General features: G+C 52.2%; 1 protein-coding gene across 1 annotated transcript in view; it reads left to right on the forward strand.

Annotated features, from left to right (window-relative positions):
• RUVBL1 (RuvB like AAA ATPase 1) overlaps positions 1 to 12,421 on the forward strand; it is a 44,001-nt gene extending 31,580 nt beyond the window's left edge. Inside the window, exons 9-11 of the mRNA XM_059390447.1 lie at positions 6,348 to 6,450; positions 10,725 to 10,816; positions 12,040 to 12,421. Of these exons, the coding sequence (XP_059246430.1) occupies positions 6,348 to 6,450; positions 10,725 to 10,816; positions 12,040 to 12,199 (355 nt within the window). The 3' untranslated portion in view covers positions 12,200 to 12,421. The remainder of the gene's footprint in view (positions 1 to 6,347; positions 6,451 to 10,724; positions 10,817 to 12,039) is intronic.
• Positions 12,422 to 21,161: the final 8,740 nt, after the last annotated feature.

Consider the following 21,161-nt stretch of genomic DNA (forward strand, 5'->3'; position numbering starts at 1 on the left):
CAGGTCTGTGAAAGTGCAAATTGCCCCCTCTTCCTCTAGGTCTTGTTTCCTTGTGCACAGGAGAGAGGGAGGCTATTCCTGCAGGAGCACCTTGAGGCCTCAGGCTCCTCCTGGGCACTCCTGGGCGCCCTCCCTTGCCGCCCTAAGAAGGCCCTTCTGTGCCAGGACCCTCAGCCATTAAATGAGAGCCCAGCCTTGGTCCCAGCTCCCCAGACTTGGGAGGTCGTCTTCTCCTGTGGGGAATAGCTCCTGGGGTTAAGGAGTCTGCAGGAGTTTCTCTCCACAAGTCACAGTGTTGCACCAAAGAGCAAAACTTAAGAAACAGTGTGGTCTCCACTCAATGTGTTCTGAGTCAGAAGATGATACATTTGAAGAAAACAGCTTAATGGATATAGAATTCACATACCCTATTATTCACCCATCTAAAGTGTACAGTTCAGAGTTTTTTTTGTTTAGTCACAAAGTTACCCAGACATCACCACTATCCATTTTAGAACATTTTTGTCACGCCAGAAAGAAATGCTTCATCCATCAACAGTGATCCTGCTGCCACACCTCACCCCCAGCTGGTTTCCCCCACGCTCCCTCCCCACAGCCCCCAGCAACCATTCATCTAGTTTCTCTATGCATTTGCCTTCCCCAGACAGTTCATATAAACAGCTCCGCACATCCTGTGCTCTTTGGTGCCTGGCTTCTTTCATGGAGCATAGTGTTTTCAAGGTCCATCCGTGTCATAACCCGTGTCAGCCTTTGTGGGTTTTTAAGGCTACGTAGTATTCCAAAATGGAACATTTAGTCGTACATTGACTATTTTCTTAGTTGATGGACGTTGGGTGATTGGGTTGTTTCTCTCTGTGGCTGTTATGAATACTCTTGCCTGAACATCTGTGTACAACTTTTTATGTAGACTGTGTTTTTAATTTTTGGGGGGGACATACCTATCAGTAGAATTACTGGGTTAGATGGGAACTCCTTTTAACCTTTCAAGGAACAGCCGGACAATTCTCCACAGTGGCTGCACTCTTCTCGCCAGCAGTGCCTGAGGGGTCACTTTCTCCACATCCTAGATGACACTTAGTCTTTTACAGTCTGGCCTTTACACCAGTCTTTTACAGTCTGGCCTTCCAAGCGGTGTGATGTGGTAACCCACTGTAGTTTTGACTGGCATCTGGCTGTTGAGTTTGAGTATCTTTTCATGTGTTTTCAGCCATTTGCATATCTTCTTGGGAGAATTGTCTGTTATTATCATTTGCCCATTTTTTGTTGTTGTTCGGGTTGTCTTTTTTTTTTTTTTTTTTTCGGGTTGTCTTTTTATTAGCGAATTCTTTGTGTATTCTGGATACTAGACCTGTAGTAGGTGTATGATTTGCAAATATATCCTCCCATCCTGTGGGTGGTTTTTTCAGTTTCTTCATAGTGCCTTTATGTTTTGATGCAGTCCAGTTTTCCTGTTATTTCTTTGGGTGCTTGTGTGTTTTGGTCTCATATCTGAGAAACCTTTTAAATATCACAGATATTTAGATCTGTGATCTCCTCTACGAGTTCTGTAGTTTTAGCCCTTACATTTAGGTTAATGATTATTTGTGTCAGTTTTGTGTGTAGTATAAGAGGTGTGTCCAGCTTCATTCCTTTGCATGTAGATGTCTGGCTGTCTCGGGACCACTTGTTCGTCACTGAATCTCCCTGGCAGCCTCCTCAGAAAAGCAAATGGTTTCCTTCTTAGCTCTCTGCCCAGGTCCACTGTGTCTCCTGTCATCAGAAAAGCTTTGTGGTGTCTGTGTTCCTGCAGCCACAGAGTTATATAAAGAAGCAGTCAGGCAGTGATTCTCAGCTGGCGATACTCTGACTTGTCATGACTTTGGATGCTGCTGGCTTCTGGTGGGTTGAGGCCAGAGGGGCTGCTGAATATCTTGTACAATGCACAGGAGCAGCCCCTACAAAAATTAATTGGTCTACAATGTCCAAAGTGTCAGCAGGTGAGCCCTGAGTTGTAGTAGTAAGATAGAGGCATTCACAGATGAGTCAGCCCTTTGGACCGGTAGGTGTAGCTGTAGGATACATTTCTAGATGCGCGGTGACCTTGTTCTGCAGGGAGGCCATGTTGGATTCCCAGGAGAATTAGGCCTGTGACGTCGAAGCACAAAACTGCATCTATGGAAGAGGCAAGACATTAACGCAGTCTGAGCAATTGTCAAATGGCCTGTTGGGCTGACACCAGAGCTGGAAAGGAGCCTCTGGGTACAAGAACGAATCTGCAGTTTTAACCAAAATGTAATTATTACAGTTTATTATTGGTGATATGACAATTACGGCAGCCTCATTAGGCAGTGAGGGCTCTGCACCGAGAGCTCCTTCTGGGCTCACCACCCGTGCAGGCAGCACTGGTAGAGAGGGGCTTCCATTCCCTCGCCCACTTAGCAAGTGATGTGACAGACCCTTATGTGGGACTTTTGCAGAAAAGAATCCCAGAAACCATTTTTTACTAATATGTTTCCTAAAAGAAACTTTGTACCTAATATTCAAAGCTTGGACAAATGTTTCAGCTTTAATTCCTGAAGAATGCTTGGTGCTCTTTTTTTTTTTTTTCTCAAAGATTTTTCTTATTTGTTTGACAGAGAGAGAGCACAAGTAGGCAGAGAAGCAGGCTGTCACTGAGCAGAGAGCCCAATGTGGGGCTCAATCCCAGGACCCTGAGGTCATGACCTGAGCCGAAGGCAGAGGCTGAACCAACTGAGCCACCCTAGGCGCCCTGCTTGGCACTCTTTAAGTGGAACTTTTTGTTTAAATTTTTAGTTTTGTGTATTCAAAACCACGAGAATTTTTTCTTTTTCTTGTTTTTTTTTTCTTGCATAAAAAGGGGAATATCAAATTAAATTTAAAGAAGAAAATCAGAAATTATCTAAAAAAAAAAAAAAAAAACTGGAGCAGATAAGCTCCAGAAAAAGAGTCTTGGTGAATGACTTTATTGGGAAGGTTGGAGAAAAATGAAGATGCCCTTTAGCTTAAGAATTTGTAGGTTAAGGCACCTGGGTGGCTCAGTTCGTTGAGTGTCTGCCTTCGGCTTGGGTCATGAACCCAGGGTCCTAGGATCAAGCCCCCCATCAGGCTCCCTGCTCAGTGGACAGTCTGCTTTTCCCTCTCCCTCTGCTGCTCCCCCTGCTTGTGCTCTCTCTTCGTGCACTCTCTCTCCCTCTCTCTAATAAAAAAAAAAGAATTTGTAGGTTATCTGCAAATCAGCTCATTTCAGGAGTAGAAGAATCCTTGGTTCTTAATATAAAAATTTATGCAGTTTTCTCTTTTGAGTGTCTTCTGTACTTAAGGAGGCAATCATTACAAACTCTCCTGTGTCCCCTGCACGATAAATTCTTTGTTCCAGCCAACTTTCAGTGGAGGGGCAGCTTGTGCAACACCATCTGCCTGGACAAAGAGCATTGCAGTATTCCATTTTGTTGATTCACCTATCTCTTCGCATGTGTCCTCATTAATTTCTGTGGTAGTCACAGTCTCTCCCACATCTCTTAATACCACATTTAAATGTTGATGAGAAGCATATAATCTGTCTCAAAGCTCTGTGTTGCTTCTCATCTTCCCAAAAGTTCACTCATCCAGGCTGATACATTTCTAGATGCGCGGTGACCTTGTTCTGCAGGCAGAACCAGGGAGAGATCCAGGGACTGCTCGTGGAGACCCAGGGACTGCTCTGCGGTGCTGGTGGTTTGCTGCTGCTCCACTTGTCTGCCATGGTTCAAGCCCCCATGAGAGATTTTGACATTTGATTAGATGTACTTCATTTTTCTTCTAACCTTTTCTTCTTCTTTTTAAGAATTTTCTTTTCTTTTTTTTTAAAGATTTTATTTATTTATTGGGGGGGGGGGGAGCAGACTCCCTGCCGAGCAGGGAGCCTGATGTGAGACTTGAGCCCAGCACCCCAGCACCCCAGGATCATGACCTGACCCACAGGCAGACCCTTAACCTTTTTTCCTTCAGACTTTTTATTTTTGTTATTACAACTGAATCGAAGATGATTTACCATGAGTGTTACAGAGTTTGGGATATTTAACATGGCATAGTTGAGATCTTGTAAAGAATTCTCCAGAGAAATCCCGAGTAGAACTTAAAAAAACCAAACTTGCCACCTAAACAGAATTAGATACCTGAAAATCAATTGTCATTTTCAAAGGTTATTTTGAATACGAAGTTGAATGTGAAGATCGTAAGCCTCCCAAACACTGAGAGTTGAATCATGATAGAATTTAATCTTTATAATTCTTCCTTGTTATTTTGGAAATATTTTTTGATGGGTGAGATTTGTTTTCTCTGAAGTTTATATTTACTACTAGTCTATTTCCCTGTTTATTTTTAAAGGTCTTAATTGTTTTTTCATGTTAGATGTAACAATTACTCATTAAATGTTTTTATTTTAAGCGTTTTATTCTTTCTTTGAATTGTTATTATTTGGGGAAAATTTCTGTAATGGAATTTGCAGTTTGAGTTCTTTTTAAGTATACACCTGTCTTGAAAATGTTCCTGTCTCTGCAAACACTGTACCTGTTAAACAGTGAGTCCAGGCTTCCCCTTTCCCAAGTCCTCAGTAACCTTCACTGTACTCTGTGCCTATGAATTTTCTTTTGCTCGCTATTCCCCCAGAGGAATCCTGCAACATCTGCCCTCTTATGACGGGCTTCTTTCACTTAGCACGCTGTTGTCGTGTGCCTCCAAGCGTTTTAGGCCTGTGATAGTATACATTTACACTTCAACTCACTGGCTAAAATTTCATCAGCTAGATTTCTTTACTGAAGTTATATTTCTTGAAAGCTCACTTATATCTGAAACTGAATATTCTGATAATATTAACAACTAAACCCAAAAGACCTGCCTTGTTCTGTGTTCTACTGATGAGTTACGATGGTAGACTGTGCAGTCTGGGATAAGTTCAGGAATGCTAGAGTCAGTGCTGACATCGAGTGGCTGCCGCCATGACTCCCGGAGGCTGGGACAGGGGTGCCTTAGTGTATTGGGCTTCAGACACAGCGGCTGAAGCTGGCCTCATATGCTGCCAGCTCTGCTCGGCACATGTCCTCTTGAGTAGCTGGTGTTTTGTGGCCTCTTAGGTTGGAAGGGCTCCCTCCTGGGCCACCCTTCTTATGACTTGGCTAAGGATTCGAGAGAAAAACAGGCACAAAGTATATGATTAGACAGTTCCCAAAAAGAAAGAAAATAATTAATGGATATAAGGGAAACATTGAAATGATTCATTAGTAATCAAGGAAATGTAAATTAAAACAAAGTGTCACCCTTTCTTTTTCTAAACCCTTAAAGCAGCAAAATCCTTAAGAATTAGCATACCCGGTGCCAGCTACAGTGCACTGAGATCAGATTACTCGTGTAGCCGCGGATTCTTTCAGACGTATGCAGGATTATAGCAGGCATTCAGAGTTGCTGAGGAAATGTTCATGGCTGTATGCATGAAATTTTTTATCAGACATCATTAATAATGGCAACAGTTGGAAACTACCTAAATGCCCAATGGTTTGGGTTACGGAAAATACTCGATAGGTTATTTATTTATATATTTTTAAGATTTTATTTGAGCGATAGTGAGAGAGAGCATGTGCACGCACGAGCAGTTGGGAGGGGCAGAGGCAGAGGGGAGAAGCAGACTCTCTAGGGAGCAGGGAGTCCAATGTGGGGATATGGGGTTCGATCCCAGGACCCTGGGATCACAGCTTGAGCCCAAGGCAGATACTTAACTGACTGAGCTACCCAGGTGCCCCCTTTATGGGTTATTAAGACTGAAGCAACATGGACAAAAGCAAAACAAAAAACCAAAAACTACACACTTAATGTGACTTAATAAGGGCATCTCTATGAAAATTTGGTAAATATCTATAAGACTTTTATTTATTTATTTTTAAGATTTTATTTATTTATTCGACAGACAGAGATCACAAGTAGGCAGAGAAGCAGGCGGGGGGACGGGAAGAAGGCTCCCCGCTGAGCAGAGAGCCCGATGCGGGGCTCGATCCCAGGACCCAGAGATCATGACCTGAGCCCAAGGCAGAGGCTTAACCCACTGAGCCACCCAGGCGCCCCTATATGAGTATTTTAAATAGGATTTTAGGTGGCCTTTTTTCCCTCTTTCCCCAATTTCCTGTTGTTTTGATATTTGCTACAATAATGAAGTTGCTATTGGTGCCATCTGAATGTTAGTTGGTTCACTCTATGGTCATGGGTCGACTGAGGATGTGAATTGCCTACCTTGTCATGGTGAGTACCTCAGCTATGTCTCCAGTCTCGTTTCTGGTCTCAGAGAGGCCTGGGTGATGTGATCATTCTGGCCCTTGCAGGGGTACTGAGGACATCACCTCTCCTCATGGCATCCCCCTTGACCTTCTGGACCGTGTGATGATCATCCGGACCATGCTGTACACCCCACAGGAAATGAAACAGGTGAGGCTCCCTTTCAGCCCTTCTCTCTTCCCCCCTCATCTGCTCCTAGCATTCCCCGATGGTCTGCAGAAAGGTCTGCATGCAGCAGACCTGGCTCCCGCCACCGTCCTGGCACTTAGCTGCTGGCCTTAGGCAAATTGCAGTACTCCGGGGCTTCAGTCCTCCCATCTGGAAGATGGGTGGGCTGAGACTGTGTCTCAGGTGTCCCAAAACCTTAGCCATCTGTGGGTCCTTGCCCTTGTCTTTGCTACTCTAGCCATTCTGAGAAACTTCAGGAGAGGGACTGTGAAAAAATCAGCTTGATGACAGCCATTAGGGAGGCCACCAGCTGTAGGACAGAGGCAGTAAGATATGATTTAGTGATCACAAGGCTTGTCTGCTGAGTAGGCAAAGCCAAGTGCTCCATCCCACCAGGACCCACAGCAGGCTGGCTCCGACAGGGCACAGAACCTGGAGCAGGGTGAGAGCCTGTCTGCTGCAACCAGTGTGATTAGTGGTGGGTTTCCTGGGGGCTGTGGAGGCCATAGAGATGATGGTGACACAGGGTCCCAGCTTAGAGGGGCATCTGGAAGTGGTAGTCCCAAAACCAACCTATAAGAGGCTGAAGGAGGTATACCTGACACAGAGCATATGCTCAGAATTCTCTGTGATCTAAATTTGTGTTAGGCCTGAGGGTGGGAGATGACAGGTGTCTATGGTCAGGCCTTACCCCAAAAGGGCTCTGTCCCAGCTTTCCCCATAGGGTTCGTCTCTTGCTTGATCTGGATTTGGAGTACCATGTGCCCAGGTGCTTTACAGTTTGATTTCTACTCCCCTTCCTGGTACTGCCAGGTAGTCCTGGATCCCCACTCTTCCTGTGGATGGCTCAGTCCCTGAGTGGCAAGTCCTGGGTGCAGAGCCCAGGCCACATGCCCAGCAGTGGGTTGTGCCCTGGGTTGGTGTCCCCTGGGGCAGCACTGCCATGCTGTTGCCCTGCCCGTCCTTGTGCCGGAGGGTCTCGCTGCCGGCACGGGTCTCTCACTGTGGGCTCCATGTGGCCACAGACCAGGTGGACCAGGGCTGCACTAATGTCTCAGCGGGCCCTGCCGGCACCCTCGCCTCTCACAGAGTGCAGGCTCTCTTTGTTGGATGTCATGCTGGGCCTGTGGACACACTTAGCCAGCAGGATTCCATTCGATCCCCAGTACCTGTGAGTTGGGAGAGCTGTTATCACTGTCATTCTTAAAGATGAGGATGCAGACACCGAGGCCCACTCGTCTGCCCAAGTTCGTAAAGCTTATCAATGGCCAGTAAGTGACAGGACTGACAAACTGGGGCCCAGGCTGCCTGGTCCAGAAGTCCATGTTCTTCATCACTGCGCCACCAGCTCCCACCTGCTAGAAATAGCTCATTTGTGGGGGGGACTCCCTGTGGCAGTTTGTCTGCAGGGCCTTTCCTTTTGGAGCTCTGAGGGCCTCTCCTAGGCACTCCTTGGTGGCCCCCTGCTCACTGTGGCCCCCCAGCCTGGCCCCTTGGACGTTTGTTGACCAGCACCTGCCAAGTGCCATGGTGATATAGGGAGCTGGAGACCGCCAGAGTGGTAGTAGTGCAGCGTGGCCGCGGGCACGTTTGGGACGGAGTGTCCATGACTGGGGCCCCGTCACCAGATTGTGGTCTCCGGCTCCTGGGTGAAAACTGGATGGAAGGCAAGGCATTCGCTGAACAGAAGCAGAGGCAGAAGCAAAGGAAAAGTTGATCGCCGCCCCAATCCTTACTGTGGGGACAAGAGCCCCGTGTTACCCTGCCAGGAGAGGCAGCCCCACCTGCTCGAGGTGCTTCGTGGCCGAGTGACTTTAGCCATTGGCGCACCTTTGTGATCCTTGGCCTTCTTGATCCTCCAGAAGGTCTGCTTTCTCTTTTCCAGGTTGTTATGAGGACTAAGTGACAGTAACTGAGGGAGGGGACTGGGCTGGCGGTCCTTTGTCCCAGTGCAGTTATTACAGCTACTAATGGCTTATAGGTTTTCACTGTCACCCTCTGGGGGCCTTACAGCAGCTCCCAGTAAGCAGGCTTTGAGGCTCCCGAACAGCAAGGGTCCTGTGGTCACAGATAAGCTGCGGAGCTGGGACCCCGCGCAGAGCCAGTTCACCTTTGTTGCCTCCATTCAACCCTGGAATACTGGGTCGGAGCTGTCCTGGAATGTTCCGTGCTGTGCCTCTGGCTCCTGGGCTGGTTCCCTTCTTGGCGGAGTCAGGAGGGCCTCTTCTCAGGCTTTCTCTTGAGTGAGCAGAGGTCAGACCAGCTGCCAGGACGCACATTGCTTTGTTCTGGTGGGTTCAAGGTATAACCTCAGCATTTTTACTTAGCCTGGGTAGGTTTTTAAAGAAACAAAGTAAATGTAACTTGTGTACTCTGCCATCAGTACCGACACCCTCATAAACTATCCCTGCAGGTTATTAAATGATTAAAGATCTAATTTATGAACTGTCCGTTTCTGAGCAGTCTGAAGCAGAAGCTCTTGGGATTGCTCTGACCTGCTCTCTCTCTCTCTCTCTCTAGAGAGAGCAGCCCTGACATTCCTGAAGCCCGACTTTGAATGCTGTACAACTTGCTGAAGGCCAGATGCTCTGGGCTGAAGCTCTCCCCTTCAGTATCACTGAATGTACTCCCCTCAGTAATACTGAAGGCTTCCTGATTCAGTATTTGCATCTCCCTAGAGTTTCTGAAGGCCGCCCCCCTGCCCCCGCCCCGGGACATTTTTCTTGGCAGGACCAGGAGGCTTCGTTAATCCCCAGCTGTCAGGGAAAAGCCCTTTTCTGTTAGAGCCCAAACCTGCCTGGCTCTGGCTGTCGTGGTCACAGGCCTCCTGCAGCTGGAGTCAGAAGCAGGGATCCCTCATTCTGCTCCGTTCTGCGCGATCCTTACACCCATCCTGTAACTTTCCTCTTCTAAGCGGCATTTAGCTTTATCCCCTAGATGGTGGAGCTCCTCACGCACAACAGAGTCTTTCGCTGGAGGTCAGATGCCAGCAGCCCACTGGCTGAATGAGTTCTGTGTAGCCAGTGCTGTGATTGTGAATGACTCAAACAAGTTGCCAACGTTTAGAAATTGGGACGTTTCATACAGAAGTCTAAGTTTGGAGTCTCTTTGGACCGAATGAAACCTCCCTGTGACTATCTGCCCTCTGCCTTGGTGGCACCAGCAGCCGGCAGCAGACAGGCCACCTTCCCTGGCTTGCGCGGCCCCTGGCCTGGTCCAGTTCTTTGGGACCCGGCTTTGCTCAGGAGCACGACTTTTCCCAATCACGGCAGCTGACCTGCAAGGTGCCCTCACCGGAGTTCCCAGGCGCTGAGCTGCCAGCAGGTCTCTGCCCCAGAGCCACAGGCCGGGTGTGAGGAGTCCCGCTCCTAAACCGCCCCTCCCTCTCTGCCCCTTGCAAGGCTTTAACCGAGGGCTCAGTCTTTCCCATTTCCTATGCCTCTACCTCGGCTGTTTTTATGGCTTTAATTTAAACAAGGGCTTCTTGATATCTTGTTTACGAAGCTGCCAAAGTGAAAAATTCCTGTATTATATGAGGCTCGAAGTCCTCGAGTTATCTCAGCTCCCCAACACACAACATCATTATCCCAGCTGCCCCTTATCACTCAGCACCGGCGCGCCCGCAGGATCCCGGGGCCGCGTGTGTTACCGCCGCCCCGCCGCCGGCCTGCCTCCCCTCCAGCTTCCCCAGGATCCTCACACCACAGCGGGCGTCAGCCTTTCTGTGAGAGATTAGATATCTCCCAGTGATGTTATGAGGGCTGGTAAATCTTTAAAAGTAACTTTTTTGATTTATTTAACCATTGTATTTATCAAGCAAATAAAAAATGTCTCTTCCTGCCTGAGTGCTCATATAGGTGGTGGTGCCCACCCTGGGGAGGAAGGTTAGAGCCCTGGAGGGAGGCAGGTTTCCGAGGGGCCTGTGTTCTCCAGATCCTGGGACTGCATCAGGGAGGATGGAGAGACAGGAGCTGAGCCCCCTGGTGCACACCTCCTTGGGGTACCAGCCGCCGTCTAGGCACTGCCAGCCCCAGCTGTGAACTCTTCACAAGGGCTGTGGGGTGGCTTGCGCCCCGAGGTGTGCCAGGCCAGCAGCCCCAGGTGAAGGCCAGCTCTCTCCCCCTCCAGAGGTTTGGGCCTCTTTGGCATTGGTGGTGCGGGACAAGACATATGGGAGAAGGTCGCATTTAAAGCACGTGAGAAAAGGGAGCACTTGAGGCCGGTTGCTGTTGATCATAGTCTTTCTCCTCCAAAAGATCATTAAAATCCGAGCCCAGACAGAAGGAATCAACATCAGCGAGGAGGCGCTGAACCACCTGGGGGAGATCGGTACAAAGACGACTCTGAGGTGAGCGCATCTGCCTGGAGCTGCTCCCCACCTGCCTCCTACCTGCTGGGGTCTGCCCAGGGGCCCTGGGGGGGCCACCAGGGACCGCATTCTGCGACATAAAGGCAGGTCCCTCTCTCAGGGCATAGGACCACGTCTGTCCTCACTGCTCTGATGGGGCTTGTCCTGGGCACTGTGATTTCGAATGCAGAATATTCCGGTGAAGTTGCTCATAGAGCTAGAGTAACGGGTTGGGTCCCCTTGTCCTGCAGCGGATGCTCCCCTGTGTGGAGAGCTTGCTAGCTTCCTTGGTGCAGGTGACGGGCGACCCAGAGATCAGGGTCCAAGGCATACAGCTCATTGGCCAGGCCCTGCTTGGCCTCTCCCCTGGGGCTCTTCTCTAGGCTGTGGGGGGGCAGGGAGGGGGTGCAGATGAGGGGGAAGGACGAGTGTGGACACAGATTGTTCTCCTAACTGTTCACCAGTGGTCCAAAGCCCACTGCCTGCAGGATGTCTGTCTTAGTGCTTCTGAAACCGTGACCTCCCAGCCCCTAACCAGTTCCTAGTTCTGTTTTCCTTTGAGTCTGTTGGTTGCTCCAAGGTTGAAGCAGAACTGCAAGCCATTTCATTTGGGTGGAGGGGTGCTCTGAGAACTCCCAGTGTTTCGTGCCTTCGTGTGGGGAACATGCTTTTAGTTGGCTGTGTGTTCATTTGCCTGCTGTGTGCTGGGTCTGGGCCTTAGCATTCCTGGCCTGCACCTGTGTGCCCACAGTCTGTGACTCCCCCTCCTTTTTTAAAAAAAGATTTATTTTATTTACTTTTCTAAGTAGGCTCCATGCCCAGTGTGGAGCCCAACATAGGGCTCGAGCTCATGACCCTGAGATCAAGACCTGAGCTGACATCAAGAGACGCTTAGCCAACTGAGCCACCCAGGCATCCCAGAAAGATTTTGTTTTTAAGCAATCTCTACCAGCTATACGGGGCTCAAACTCATAATGCTGGGATCGAGAGCTGCACGTTTTACCGGCTGAGCCGGCCAGAGCTCCTGCAGTCTCCTGGAAGAGCAGTGCTGTTACTGCAGTTATGGGGGACTTTGAGGCCGACAGAGATTTAGGGGCTAGGATGTGTTGTGCTGGTGACTTCTTTCCTCTCATGGAGTCACCGTGGCAGGTCCTGTGGGTGTGGTGAGAGGGCTCCCACCTGTGGCCCTGTCTCACCTCTGCCCTTGGCCCCCATCACTCTAGGTACTCAGTGCAGCTGCTGACCCCAGCCAACTTGCTGGCCAAGATCAATGGGAAGGACAGTATCGAGAAAGAGCACGTCGAGGAGATCAGCGAGCTCTTCTATGATGCCAAGTCCTCGGCCAAAATCCTGGCTGACCAGCAGGATAAGTACATGAAGTGAGACGGCCTGGGTGTTCTGCAAGAAACTCCGAGCATGCCTGGCTGGGTGCCACCTGCGAGCAGGAGGCTGGCTCTGTGCGCGGGCTGTCCCCTTCAGCCGTGATGGGCAGCACCTGCTCGGTGTGGAAAGGATTGCTTTTTAAATTATCCTTAACTTCTGCGGTTGGTTTGAAGGAACCCTGCCTCACCTGGCATGTTTTCTAATAAATCGAGGTTATTTTGATGACCTGTCTCTCGTAATTTTTTCTTACAAATAGACTTTGCTCTTTAGCACAGTTTTAGAGGCCCCGAGTTGTTGTGAAGGTAGAACAGGGAGCTCCCAGCCCCCCATCACCACTTTCCTTAATGTTAACATCCTGCAGGGCCGGATGGCTCCTCGTCCCAGGGAGGGAGCCAGTGTTCTTATGTTGTACCCCGCTCACCCTTCCTGGGTTCCGGAACAGCCTCCTCTGGCCCGGGATCCTGCCCAGGATGCCATGGTACATGTCGCCATTATACCTCCTTCATTTGCTCTTGGCTTGGACAGTTCCTTAAACGCTCCTTGTTTTCACTACCTTAATGGAGAGCAGCGTGCCTGTTGGACATCCTGTCGGATATCCCACAGTGCAGTTGGTTTGATGTGTCCCTTACGCACTTTCGGGGTTTTGGGTCCTTGGTGGCAATGCAGTGCCATTGCCATCACACCACACCAAGGGTGTGTGTTGGCGTGACCTTCCCCTGTCGATGGTTGGCCGCAGTCACCTGGCTGTGGTCATATGCGCGCTCCGTAGTGTCCTCTCTTGAAAGAGTCACTAAACACAGCCCACATTATAAGGCTGAGGAGTAGTGCTCCATCTCCCGCTTTTTTTTTTTTTTTTTTAAGATTTATTGAGAGAGAGAGCATGCATGCATGACAAGAGGGGAGGGGTAGAGGGAGAAGAAGACACCCCGCTGAGCTCAATCCCATGACCCTGAAATCATGACCTGAGCTGAAGGCAGACGCTTAACCGACTGAGCCACCCAGGCTCCTGAGAGCTGGACATCCGGATAAATTATGTGGCATCCTGCACAGGAGGTAACTGGTCTCCCCATTCGCTTCCATTTGTGTACTTACTGAATCACTTGTATCCAGATGAATCCGGGATATTTATCATATACTTGGGGTTATAATCTGGTACTATGTTATCTGTTCTGTCACTCTGATTGGTTCGGCTTCGACCCTTGAGAGCTCTTCCGGTTAGCTCCTGTGTTCCTTTGACATATTAGTCCACTGAGTGGGGCTTTTAGCCCTTTGAGAGGAAGGGGCATCAGCAGCCCTGACGGACAGATGCCACAGTGGGACATCTCACCCGGTAGGGAGAACACAGCTTTCTGCCCCTTCCCCGGCCAGTTCTCGTCAGCTGGCTTAGCCACAGAAGCGATGCCTCAGTGAAGGCTCAGTATTGGCTTTCTGCCCACCAGAGGACAGGAGAAGGGGACCCACCAAGATGGGTATCTTGATCCAGTCAGGGCTTTAATCCTAGTTAGCCCTGATGGCCTTGTGGGGCAGGCATAACTGTTGTTCCATGAGTGATAGCCACCTGAGCATGTCTAGAACACTCCAGGCAGGAGAGCTGACATGGGTGTCTGTCTAGCTCCCCAAGGGTCTCCTGACCACACTCATCACTAGGAAGGCCCCAGCTAAGCTGTGTGATCAGAGTGGATCTTCTGTGGGCCTGGACCCCGAGGGAGGTGCCCGCATGGGAGCCTTGTGGGGGGACTTGGGAGTGAGGGGAGACCGGGTCCAGTCGGGAGATGGTGGGACGCTTCCTGAAATCAGGACTGAGCACTGCAGCCTTCCCCAGGCTACCCAGATCTTCTGTCTTTGTGCCTGTGCCTCTGGCCTCTGGCCTCCCAACCCAAACTATGGTAGAAAAGAAGAATGACACCTAAGGTGTGGCAAGACCTATTAGGTCCTAGAGTCAGTCCAAGTGAGGAGGGATGGGGGGAGAGGTGTGGTCACAGCCCTCTGGGATCTTGACCTTGGCGGTACCCAGGAGCCGGCCCACCTCACTCATCTGCTCCAGTAAGGGAGATGGTTCTGGATAGGTAGAAAGGTTGGATTATTTTAATTTTCCTCCTATTTTTTCCAGCAAGGCCTGTGATTATTACATTAATCTTCCAGGCGAAGTTTTTACGACCGATCCCTCGCGGACTATGAGAAGTTTCTCCATCCATTACCAAGAGGGAAACAGACCCTGGTGGGGAGGAAAATATTTGTTACATCTTATCAGGCTGACACACAATCTAACAACAATTACAGCAGCCCCATTTTTTGCACGATTTCAGCTCCAGAGTGAAAAATTGTGGTAATATTAAAGTGAGTCAGGGTGGGGGCTGGTCCTAGAAGAGGCTGGTATTCTAAGCTCTGGTCTGGGGGCCTCCCAGCAAGCCAATTGGGTGGCTGAGGGGAAGGAGTGTTTGCATGTAAATCCCAGCTCCCCGTCCTGTGCTAATGGTCCTGGAGATGCTGGAGATGCTATGTGAACACCAGAAGGGCTCCTGAAAGACAATGTCCCCAGCCCTCGCTGGGAAAACCGCTTGTCCCCCTCCTCCTCAGCCCAAATACCTTCCCAAATACCATCACACCTCTTAGGGTGCCCTCCCTAGATTGGTTCATAGGATACTGTGTTTTTAGAACCAAATAGATAGATGCTGGTGTCGCACCAGAAAGGGACATCTTGGTTAGCAAACACTCCTCAACGTTTTTCTAATAAAACAGCTGCACAACAGTGGGGACGGACTACCTGTTGGCCTCCATTTCTGACATCAGCGTCAGCAGGCTTCTGCCAGGAAAATCGCAAACACCGGTCACCCGGTGGTTCTCCGTGCCTGCCATGGCCAGCCCTGGGATGTCAGCTGGTCACACCTGAGCAGCAACTGCTTGAGGGGTCCCAGACAGGCAACAGGTGGGAGACAGGAGCAAATGGGTTCTGGGGACATGGCACACAGGGATGTGGTTTTGATTGGGTTTGGCCCTTGGTCCTGATGAGGCCTTTGGTCCTTCTGGTCCTCTGAGCTTTGGTTTCTTCCTCCAGAAGATGGGGGCAGTCTATCCCAGTGGATGATGGGTATGGGGACATGGTGAGGTGGTGTGTGTTTGCCTCAGTCACTCCAAATAGTAAAATTCAGGGAGCTCCCAATCCCTGTCCCTCCTGGGAAAAAAGAAGGTCACAGTGTCCAACAGGAGGCAGAAGCTGGCTAGGCTCCATCCCTCCCCATCTCAGGCCGCCGCCTTGAAAAGGCCTAGAAATCCCAGGTGGGTGGACCCTTCTGTTAAACCCAGAAGGACCAGCCCCTGCTCAGGGACAAACAAGCTCCGGAGCAGAGAGCCGGTCAGGGCACACACTTTTCCCTCGGTGTCCACAACTTCCAGAAACAATATGCTGCTCCTCACTGGGCCCCTTGGGCTCCCCAACTCCTGAGCGAGGACCAGCCAAGGTGGGAGCAGCGGGAGTGGAGAAATGGCTGCCCCCTTGTACCAGCCAAGTAGTGACAACCGCTTAACCAGGTCAACCCTACCTTATGGTGTCTGGGAAACCGTCCAGCCAGGTAACAGACCGGGGTCCATCCACCTGGGCCCACCTGCTGGGCCCTCACCACGCCTCCCCCTCCCAACCATCCCGGGATGGCTGGTCCCCGGGGACCTGCGGGAGGCCGGCGCAGGGTGACTGGGCAGCCCAGGGTGCAGGGACAGCCGTGCAGCGGGGCCGGGGATAGGGGGGCCGGGGAAGGGGTGGGCCGGCTGCGGGGGCTGGCTGTCGGCCCGGCTGGCCCCGTCGCCCCTCCCCGTCACTCGGCGGCAGGCGCAGTGATTAATGGCCGGGCCGCGCCGCCCGTGCCGCCATCAGCGCGCGTCTGGGCGGCGATGGATGCGGCTGTCAGGCCGGCCCGGCCCGCGCTGACCCCCGGCCCCGGCCCGGCGCGATCAATGGGCGGCGCGCGGCGGGCGGCGGCTGGGCCGGCGCGATAAGATGGGCCGATGGGCGCCCGCCGATTGCCCGCTCCGTCACCCGCCGTCCCCGTCCCCGTCACGCCGCCCGCGCGCAGATCGGCGCCGTCAGCGCTGCGTGATTAATGGGGACGCGGGCAGCGGCGGGGAGGGCGCGGGCGCGCGGACCCCGCAGCGGAGGGACGCGCGGCTGCGGCGGGGGTTGCCGGCTGGAGCCCCTAAAGCCCGGCGTGCCACCTGCCATGGGCGCGCACACCGCACTCTCCTACCGGGGTGCGGGGTTCACCGAGGAGCCACGGAGTGCGTGCGGGTCGGGGGCACACGCTGGTTGCGCGTGTGCACCAGCCTAGGCAGGACCCAGGACACGCGTGCGGGGGACCCAGTCACGAGGGCTGGGGCAAGGACGTGCACAGCGGGCACAGAGGTGTCGCTAAGGCCTGCTCTGGCCCACGTGCCCCGGTCACACAGGGGCCTGCATGACCCCGGCTGTTAGCGCACGGCGGGCTGGGAGTTGGGGGGGACAGGTTATGTGACCTCTGTTCCCTGCCCCTGCCTGGCCCAGGCCTCTGCCGCCAGGGCCACCAGCCCCCTCGGCCCTTGCAGGTCTATCCCTACAGTCCCAGCCATCTTTGGAAACGCCCAGGTGTGACCCAGTCAGATCCCTACTCAAAACCCTCGCATACATCCGCATGGCCCAGGGGACAAATCGTAAGGCTTGCGGTTGCCCCTGCTTCTGCAGCCTCAGCCCTGCACCTGAAGGGTACACTCACAGCGCTCCCCTGAGCGACACCCCAAATCCAGAACACCCCGCTTCAGCTCGGCGTCCTGAGTTCATTCATCCTGTCTGCCCTGCCCTCGACACACCAGGTGACTGCGGAGAAGAGCCGGCAGACCGCCAGCGCCGAAGTCCACAGATGCGCCCGAGGTGACCTGTCCCCCCGCCTCTCCTGGGGAAAGAGCCAGGCCACCTGGGACAGTCAGCCTCAGAGGCATCCACTCGTCGATAAACTGATAGGAAGGAGCCGTGGGCCTGGTGCTAAGAAAGGCGCTGGGAGGGCTTCCCAGAGGAGGTGACCAGAGCTCAGGGAGAGGCCAGCCGCCCCAGGCCAGGGATAGCAGGGGCGGGGGGCCTAGCAGGCGGGAAGCCCGAGTGGCCAGAGTGACCGAAGGCAGCGCGGGAGGGGGGCCCAGCTGCGGCCTGTTTGGTGGGCGGCGGTGTCTCAGGGGCGAGCGACAGCGGGGACAATGCCCTTTCGCTTCCCGGCGTTCTGGAGAGCTTCCCACCGTGACCGCGGAGCCACAGCGCCCTCGCGCGACCAGATGCGCACAGCGCCTGCCCACCGTCGTGCCTCTCGACCCTGGGCCGCCGCATGCCGGGTCTGGAGGGTGGAGGGCTTGGCCTTAGGGTCTGAGATCCCAGCGGACCCACAGCTGCCCAGCCTGCTTCCCTACAATGGAGGCCAAGGCCAGCGCGGGCAGGGAGGGAGTGTCTGTCCAAAATTGGCTGTGGGAATAGGGCAGCCAGGTAAAATTATTGAGCTGGGATTAATATAACAATAACAACAATATATAACAGAATATATATATATAACAATAACAAAAAATATATATCCGTATATATTTAAGTGGATAATTTAGATCATGGTTCAAAATGTAAAAAAACAAAAGGAGTGCACAGTGAAGAATCTTCCTCTCCCCCTGCCCTCACCCATCCTGTCTTCCCTCTCCAGAAGCAGCCCGCCTTACACCGGCGTAACTCTCCAGAGATGTTCTCTGTGTACAAGCCAGTGCCACATGCATAGCTTGCTTCCCAACGTGTACGAAAAAATTTCAAATGTAAAAAGTTGCAGGAACTGTACGGTGACTACCCATATCATCTAGACGCTCTCCAGCCTTTCCTGCATCCAACTCCATCTAATCTTTTTTCATTCATTCCAAATCAAGTTGTAGCCATTACACTTCATGTGTAAATACTGTAGCATACATACAGCGACCTAGAGTTCAGTGTGTGTGTGTTTAAAGATTTATTTGAGAGAGAGAGAGCATGAGCAGGACGAGGGGTAGAGGGGGAAACAGGCTTCCTGCTGAGCAGGGAGTGCAATGCTGGGCTTGATCCCAGGACCCGGGGATCATTACCTGAGCTGAAGGCAAGTGCTTAACCATCTGAGCCACCCAGGCACCCCGTGTTTTCCTTTTAAGGTTTAATTTATACACTGTGAAATGCACTAATCCTAAATGGACCAATCCATTGAGTTTTGACAACTGAAACCCAAACCCCTATCAAAGATGTTACTGTTGCCCTAGAAAGCTCTCTCTGGTGCCTTTTCGGAGTCTCAAACACACTAGAGACAGAGACAGAGAGAGAGAGAAACCGTTCTGGATGTTCTCACCATAGATAAACTTCCCCTGCTTTGGGACTTCTTAGGACTGGGATTGCGTGGTGTGTGTGCTCTGTCTTGTGACTGGTTCCTTTCAGTCCCTCAGGCCCCTGTTCCTGGGATTCACCCACGCTCTGGTGTGCATCTGTGGTTGGTCCTGATTTCTGGAGATGCCGCTGTCTGGGTGAACCACCCTTTACTCATCCGTTTACCTGCTGTTGGCTGGCCCATTCCCACTTCTCAGCTTTCATGAATAAGCTATTTCTTTTAAGGAGGAAAATGTTAGAGATGCCTGTCTTATTTTTAATTCTTTTCCAATATTCATCAAATATATTCTCATAAAATAGTGAACGGTATTAAAGAATGTGCATGTGATGTACACTGTTTTTAAGTAATCTCTACACCCAACGTGGAGCTTGAACTCAACCACCCGGAGATCAAGAGGTGTCTCTGAGCCAGCAAGGTGCCCCAAACATTCTCACAGAAGTCTTTGTATAAGCACAAATTTTTATTTCTCTTGGGTAAATACCCAGGAGTGGAAGAGCCAGGTGTAGGTAGGAAGGGTGTATGTTCAGATTCCTGAGAAATTGCTAGACCTGTTCCCGATGCATGATCTATCCCTCTCCAACATCTTAAACACACAGTGGCACATGCTCTTCCTGCTTCTTGGCAGTTTTCTTCCCCCTCAATAGCACATCTTGGGGGCACCTGGGTGGCTCAGTGGGTTAAAGCCTCTGCCTTCGGCTCAGGTCATGATCCCAGGGTCCTGGGATTGAGCCCCGCATCAGGAATTTGCCAGGCCAACAAAGAGAGACTGGGGAGGGCCTGGGGGTCCAGTAGACGTTGCAGAATGCACATTGCTGGGGTGTGAGTTCTCCGAGGGTACAATAAAATCCTCACCTCTTTACCCCCAGGGGCTCAATGATGTGTGTTGAGTGGAAAGGAGTGGGTGATGTGGAGGTATGCTGGCCAAAGGTTCTGGGGCAGGGTGATGGAAAGCCCCAGAATGTTTGGGGCAGGGGAGTAAGGAAGACATTGCCACCAAGGGGCACTCCTGGGATTCTCCAGAACCAGGCACTGCTGGGTGTTAAAGTTCGTACTAGAGCTTTTGCTAATCCTTAGACGGTGATCACATGCCCAGCCCTGGCCCTCAGCAAGCCACGCTCTTCCCTAGAACATGGGCTACCTCTCCAGGCAGGGATCAGAGGCTTGTCTGTCCTCCACACTGCGCCTGAGTTCTTGACTTCTCAGCCTGGCTGGGACTTGGGCCCAGGACAGGCTTTCAGCAGGAGCAGGATGGGGTGGGGCGTGGGGCAGGGGTGTCAACAGGTAGAGGACTGGAGCAGGGGCACCAGCTGGGACTGAGGACGCCCCAGACAAGGGCGGGTTCCCTCTGGGTTCCCAGCTGAGGTCAGCATGGGGAAGCTCCCGGGAATGCGGCAGGTTTCCGAAGCCCCTCATTCCTGGTTCCAACGATACCACTCACAGAGGTACCCACAGGCAGACCCAGAGCCTCACAGGAATGTGGGGCAGGAACAGTGTCTTTGGACTTTGTGTCCCAACGCTGCGACTAAAGTGGTTGTGTGACAGCTGGTCACACTGCATCTCCGTTTCTGCACCAAATGGGGAAGAGCTGCTTCCCCAAAGGCCTCTGGCGGTTTGAAGGTGGGAGGAGGCCACGTGTAGGGGTGGCTACACAAAGGTCCCACCTGGCAGCGTGGTGAGCAGAGGCAGAGCCTGGTACCCGGAGCCACATTCCTGGCAGTGAGGAAGGGGGCGGTGCCTCCCTGGGGGTCAGAGCTTTGAGTTTCAAGTCAGAGCCCAGCCCCTGCCTGCCTCAGCATTCCATAGTGGCTGCTTGTCCGGCTCCGGACTCCGAGCTTGCTCCTGTGGCCAGGGGGCAGGAGGGAGCATGGGACAGAGGGCCACATACCCTGTCTGGGGGCAGCCTTGGCACAGCATCAACAGGTGGCTTCTGTAGGGCCAGGCTCCAACCCGTCCCTCTTGTGGTCTCATTGCCCTGGTCCAAGGCCATCTTGGAAATCTGAAGTTTTCTAAGACAAAGCCTAAGGCTATCCTTGGGACACCCAGCTGAGGAGGAAGGCCCTGTTCATCTGTCACTTGGGAGTCACTGAGGAAGCAGCAGCTAGTGGCAGTGGTGGAGGGTTTGGGGTGAGGCCTTGTCTGCGACAAGCATGTTGGCTTTCAAATCAGGTCTGGGTGAGTGGGAAGTGTTTTCCTCACGTCATCCTGGAAACAGTCTGCTGTTCTCATTAGAATGGAAACCCTTGGGAGGACTCCTGCATGGCCGCTGTCTGTGACCACCATCCACGCGATGCTAGGGTCCAGGGCAGGGTGGCAACCCTCCTGGCTTTGTGACGGGTCTGGCTGGCCAGCGACCAGATGTGCAGGCATGCCCACCACTGCAGCCGAGGGCCACGGTACCTACCCCTTGGCCTGGGCTGCAAGGCTGGGGTGGTGTGGGCCACAGGGACAGCGTGGTGGGCCATAGTCACAAGTGAGATGCCAGTCCCCTCCCGTGTTCCCCGGGAGGGCCTCGGGGCTGCCCACATGCCAGCCCCGCAGCAGCCAGTCACCTGTGTCTCACTTTACCG

This window comes from Mustela nigripes, chromosome 2, assembly GCF_022355385.1.
Source record: "Mustela nigripes isolate SB6536 chromosome 2, MUSNIG.SB6536, whole genome shotgun sequence".
NCBI lineage: Eukaryota > Metazoa > Chordata > Mammalia > Carnivora > Mustelidae > Mustela > Mustela nigripes.